The 5,701-nt window shown below is 31.9% G+C and overlaps 1 protein-coding gene across 1 annotated transcript; it reads left to right on the top strand.

Annotated features, from left to right (window-relative positions):
- Window positions 1–553: 553 nt before the first annotated feature.
- Window positions 554–5,143, top strand: LOC106475011 (zinc finger protein 595-like). Its single transcript, XM_013935708.2, has 2 exons — window positions 554–836; window positions 2,829–5,143. Exon 2 carries the CDS (start codon window positions 3,364–3,366, stop codon window positions 4,627–4,629), a length of 1,266 nt encoding a protein of 421 aa, XP_013791162.1. The 5' UTR covers window positions 554–836; window positions 2,829–3,363; the 3' UTR covers window positions 4,630–5,143.
- The last annotated feature ends 558 nt before the right edge of the window (window positions 5,144–5,701 follow it).

Raw genomic sequence — 5,701 nt, 5'->3', positions numbered from 1 at the left:
CTGCAACAGTTTTACCTTCACTGGTGAAATAATTATTTGTGTCTCGACACTTGGTCATATTTGTATCACTAGAAATGAACAGACTAACAAGGCTGTAAAGTTCCCTAGCGGCTCAGTGGTAAATTTGTAGGCTTATAACAATAAAAACCGGATTTCGATACTAATGGTGGGCTAAGCACAAATAGCCCATTGTGTAGCATTGCAATTAACAACAAACAAACTAAGGCTGTGAAAGTGGCGCTATCTTCTGCCTGTTCATCGATAGTCCTTTCTTTAAGTAGTTCTTCTCTTTAAGTTTGTCAATTATTTGTTTCGGTAGCGTGTGTCTTTTAGCTTACATAAATCTGTCCGAACTTGAAAACACCAAGAGCATAACGAGAAAGAAAACCAGTTATATTTTAAGCCCTATAACTACTGCTGAAGGTTGATTCGAATCGTCACTCTCTTATACATCATATCTAAACTCAGCGATTTGGGTTATTTAGTTAATTAAAAAACATCTCTATTTTTTAACAACAGGGGGCGTAAGTTTAGGCCTAAGATAAAAGAAATGGGCTAGAGCATATGCTTATAATTCAGTTATTAAATTACCTTGTATTGTAAGGGTAATCTTAGTTTTAAACTGAAAGTAGATTGTTATCTATTGTAATTTTCAACTCAAAATATAAACGTGTAATATGTTTTGTGACTATGTAATATCGGAGAATAAGTAAAGTTCAGTAAATGTGAAACAAACCATATTATATATATACTATAAATGTAACGAACGGTTAACTTGGGGTTGAACTTGAAGGCTCGAGATTGAGCTGAAGCCTCAACGCAATGTTTTAGGCGCGGTAGGAGCTTAGTAATACTAATTCTATATAATAATAGTAACTTACTAGCTTTATAAATTTTATGTTATGACTAGTTTTCTATCACTTTTTTAATCATTGAATATATAAAAGAAATATGAGTTTGCCTATTCATGTTATATATGTAATTTTGGTAGTACTATCAGTATTAATATTGGAATTAATTTCTTCAGAATTTCAGTAAATTGTATAATAATATATATATATATATATATATATATATATTAATTATTATACGTGATTTAGGATCGGTGAGAATAGTTGAAAGAATATAACAAGCAATTGCACATAATTATAAAATAATTATACAGGCCTAAGTTTGGCAGCCTTGATAATATTTTGTTTAAGAACTACAAGTTAAGGTTGTTATATACTTAATTAGGTTGAATTTAGTAACACTTGCACTCAGAGTCACAGTGCTGTTCAACTATTTTGTTGACTGTAATCTTACGAGTGGAGACCAAGCTCCCTTTTCTACTGTTTGCTACTTTTTCTGAATTAAAAGGCACTCTTACATTTCTCTCACATTTGAAATTGAATAGCACCAAGAGATTTTCATAAAAATACTCCCATATCAAATCTTTCTATTTAAAGTATGTTTTAATTTCCAAACGAAATAAGTAAGGCTTAGTCCTGACATTTGCAGTTCAGAATGCTGCTGGTTGAATATTTACATTCAGTAGCATTTCAATTATTATTTTAATTTTTTTTATTAAATAAAATAAAGTGTTTTGAAATTTTCAGATCACACATATATTAAAACAAATAATTTTTATTAAAATGCATGGCTGTACCAGTCTAAAAGTAAAGGTATTATAACCAGTGTTCCCTCTAAGCTGCGTGGCCACACAACAACCAATCGAGTGCTTCGCACTTCATTATTCCGACCGCACACATCCTCAGTAATGGTGAGGAGTCTCAACATGTTGACGGCCTGACTGACCCTGGCAGTTGATAGGCCTAAAGCCCAAATAACCAGTTGGTAGCATTGCAAAGTGGCCTAATGATCCAACAGATTCAATGGTCTAAAAATATCCCCCCACCTCTAAAACAAAACTGCACATTCATTCTGAACATTGAAAAAATTAAAGGGGACATTGGTTATAACCTCTGGTAATTGAAACACTTTTATTATCTCTGTTTCCTTATAATACTCTCAGCATTAATAGAGCAGTAGATTAACTTGATATGATACCCTCATCATTAATAGAGTTGGGAGATTAACTTGATATAATACTCTCATCATTAATAGAGTCAGGAGATTAACTTGATGTAATACCCTCATCATTAATAGAGTTGGGAGATTAACTTGATATAATACCCTCATCATTAATAGAGTTGTGGAGATTAACTTGATGTAATACCCTCATCATTAATAGAGCTGGAGATTAACTTGATGTAATACCCTCATCATTAATAGAGCTGGAGATTAACTTGATGTAATACCCTCATCATTAATAGAGCTGGAGATTAACTTGATGTAATACCCTCATCATTAATAGAGCTGGAGATTAACTTGATGTAATACCCTCATCATTAATAGAGCTGGTAGATTAACTTGATATAATACCCTCATCATTAATAGAGCTGGTAGATTAACTTGATATAAAACCATTGTTAATAGAGTTTAGAGATTAACTTACGTGCTATTGCTTCTACCTCAAATAATTTGATTGTATTTTATTAATCACGCAGCATTTCTTATTTACAACTAAAAATTTCTTTAAATCCAATGTCTTATAATGAGGTGTAAATGATGAATATTGGGAATATATTTACTGATAAAGGTATCTGTATAAAAAATGTTAAGTTAATTTAATAAACAAATCTTTGACAAGACTCTACACTCATGATTTTATAAAAATAGGCCTGCTAATTTGAAACTCGTGAAAAAAATTAGTGTTTTGAAGAATCTTGATATTTTCTCTTAATCGACAAATGGAAAGTATTGTAATTTATGTCTTTATTTTGTAGATCATACTTGAAGTTGTTGCTGAAGGAAGTGTGAAGACTAAAATATAAATATTTTTGGTGAGATTATATGCAAAAACATTTTATTCTGGTGCTGAAATTATCAACCTGGCATCTGGCAGAGAGAAGATGCACTACAGATACCCTGTGTCGTAAAGCTGGTAATCTTACTTACAAGTAACTCAGCCCATATTTTTATAAGTATTGTATGAGCAGCAGTTAATGTTGTAGTCAAAGCCTACACCAATTGCTGAAAGTTAGAAATATTTAGTAAAAAATGCATTAAAGTTCTCTGAAGGAATATTTGTTGCGATTTCAATAGCCCAGGTAAATTACATGTGGAGTTTGTTTAGCATCTACTATACTGTTTTGCCTTTTAATGGTATTATTGAATCTAATATAAAAAATGTAAGGTCTGTAAAATAATTAAAAAATATTATTGAAATGTTCAAGATGTAACAGCTTAGTCCTCTGGCTGAGCCAGAAAGTAGATTAGTTACTTGGAAGGTTTTGACACTGGAGTTAAAACTAAGGCACAATGGAAGAGTTTGAAATGGGAGAAAATGGTTCTGATAATGATGATGAAAAGTATAAAACTCCCCTTGAATTAGTTGAAGTACAATACAATGATCAGGAAGACTTTGACAAATTTTTACCAGTGCTAGATGATAATGATTCAACGTATTCTTTTCACTTCACAAGAGGATACTCTGACTATAAAAGAAAGTACAGAAAAACTTCTCGAATCAACAAAAAGGGTCCATACACTTGCGAGGAATGTGGGAAGGTTATTCGCTTTAGACAAAAATTTGACCAGCACATGTTGCGAGACCATGGAATTGCTAGGCCTTACTCGTGTCCAACCTGTGGTCAGCAGTTTAAAGAACACAGATCAATGGAAAAACACACAGCACTTCATGAAATGGAACTGACTGCACATGAAAACTTTGAAGTTGTTCACCATACTCTCGGTACCAAAGCCGATAAGAGTGGTGGGTCATGGTCTTCTTGCATAGGTTCTTTAAGTCACTGCAAGATGTGTGCAAAACCTGTTGTTCTTATGGAGGGGGGAAACCCTTTTAGGGAATTATGTCAAGTGTGCAAACAGAAAATTCTCCAATCTCAGTTGTACCAAAGTAAAAAGTTTCAGTCAAGTGAGGTGGACTTCTACAAGTGTGAAACATGTAGTTTAGAATTTAAAGACAAAGACAGCTGGAATACACATTGTCTAGAACATACCAGTACTGAGAAATTTATAAAAGTATGTGAAATCTGCTCAAAAACTTTTGTAAGCAGTCGTTTGAAGGCGAGGCACATCAGATCGGAGCACATAAATCCTGAACGTAAGAATTGCCAAGCTTGTGATGCAGGGTGTGTATGCAAGAAGGTTGCAGCTAATAAAACTAAAGAAATCCATGGAAAGTCAAAAATTCAGGCAGCGCCAAGGAAGATGCCTTATATTTTTGAGTTAAAGACCATGTCTGAACAGAAGCCTCAGACGAAACACTTGCCCAGCCCGCATCCGAAGATTTTTCATTGTATGTATTGCAAATTTCGTCACGATGACAGAGAGAAGTTAAACCAACACATTAATGAGAAACACATCTCTAACAGAATTATTCATTGTGATGAGTGTTCCCATACATTTTTTCGAGAATCAAGCTTAAAAAACCACAAGAGATTTCACAGTGGAGAGTGTTCGTACCTTTGTCCAATTTGTGGCTTGTCCTTCATAACACAGGGAAATGTATTCAGCCACTTACGCATCCATCCCAACAGTGCTAAAAGTTTAGTGGAATTGTGAAAGAGATGTGTTCGTATGCATCTTACATGATTGTAAATTTTCTTTGGTTGTTATGTAATACTTTCAGGAAGGATGTGTTATTATAGCTTTAAGAGTTTCTTTTGCTTTGGAGAACAAGATACAGGAAAATCTAAGTCAACTTAATGATTTATATAGAATAATAGGAAGATGTTAATACATGTAGGGATCAATTTTTAAACCTCAAAAATCATTTATGACCATTGTAAAGTTATGTTGTAAAATGGACTTTTATTTTTTTTTCACCTTAAGCCCAAAGGTTTTTATTTACTTCAATTATTCATGAGTTGTTCTTTCTGTGTAATTTTTCTAAAATTGATTTATGGATGTAATATTTAATATTATTCCCTTAATATTAAATGTGAATGACAAAAACTTACTAGATATCAGTTTCTAAGCTTATTTTTTAAGTTCTATAGTGTAATTTCAAATTTGTTTTTACATTCATCATCACAACATTGTCCTAATTATAAGATACTTCATTTTTATCTTCAGAAAACTGGGAGTTATAGCAAATAAAGAACTGTGAAAAAAACAAAATTGTGGTTGAACATATTTAAAGTGCAACACAGCAGTGACACTACATTTCTTTATTTGATAGTAAACACAAATATCACTTATCCAGAAGCTGTCATGTTATTTTATGAATTCATAAGAGTCTTTTTTTGAAGCATATACTACTTCTATATATAATTCCAAATCCAAGTTTCTCTAATTTATTATAATATTTACAACAATTAAACGGCTGTCAGGAAGTTATAAAGCTGTATATATAGTTGGAAATCCAAATTTATTATAATATTTACAACAATTAAACGGCTGTCAGGAAGTTATAAAGCTGTATATATAGTTGTAAATCCAAATTTATTATAATATTTACAACAATTAAATGACTGTCAGGAAGTTATAAAGCTGTATATATAGTTGTAAATCCAAATTTATTATAATATTTACAACAATTAAATGACTGTCAGGAAGTTATAAAGCTGTATATATAGTTGTAAATCCAAATTTATTATAATATTTACAACAATTAAATGACTGTCAGGAAGTT

This window comes from Limulus polyphemus, unplaced genomic scaffold (genome assembly GCF_000517525.1).
Source record: "Limulus polyphemus unplaced genomic scaffold, Limulus_polyphemus-2.1.2 Scaffold7966, whole genome shotgun sequence".
Lineage (NCBI taxonomy): Eukaryota > Metazoa > Arthropoda > Merostomata > Xiphosura > Limulidae > Limulus > Limulus polyphemus.
Note: the sequence above shows the minus strand (reverse complement) of the source record. Positions and strands in the feature narration are given on the sequence as shown.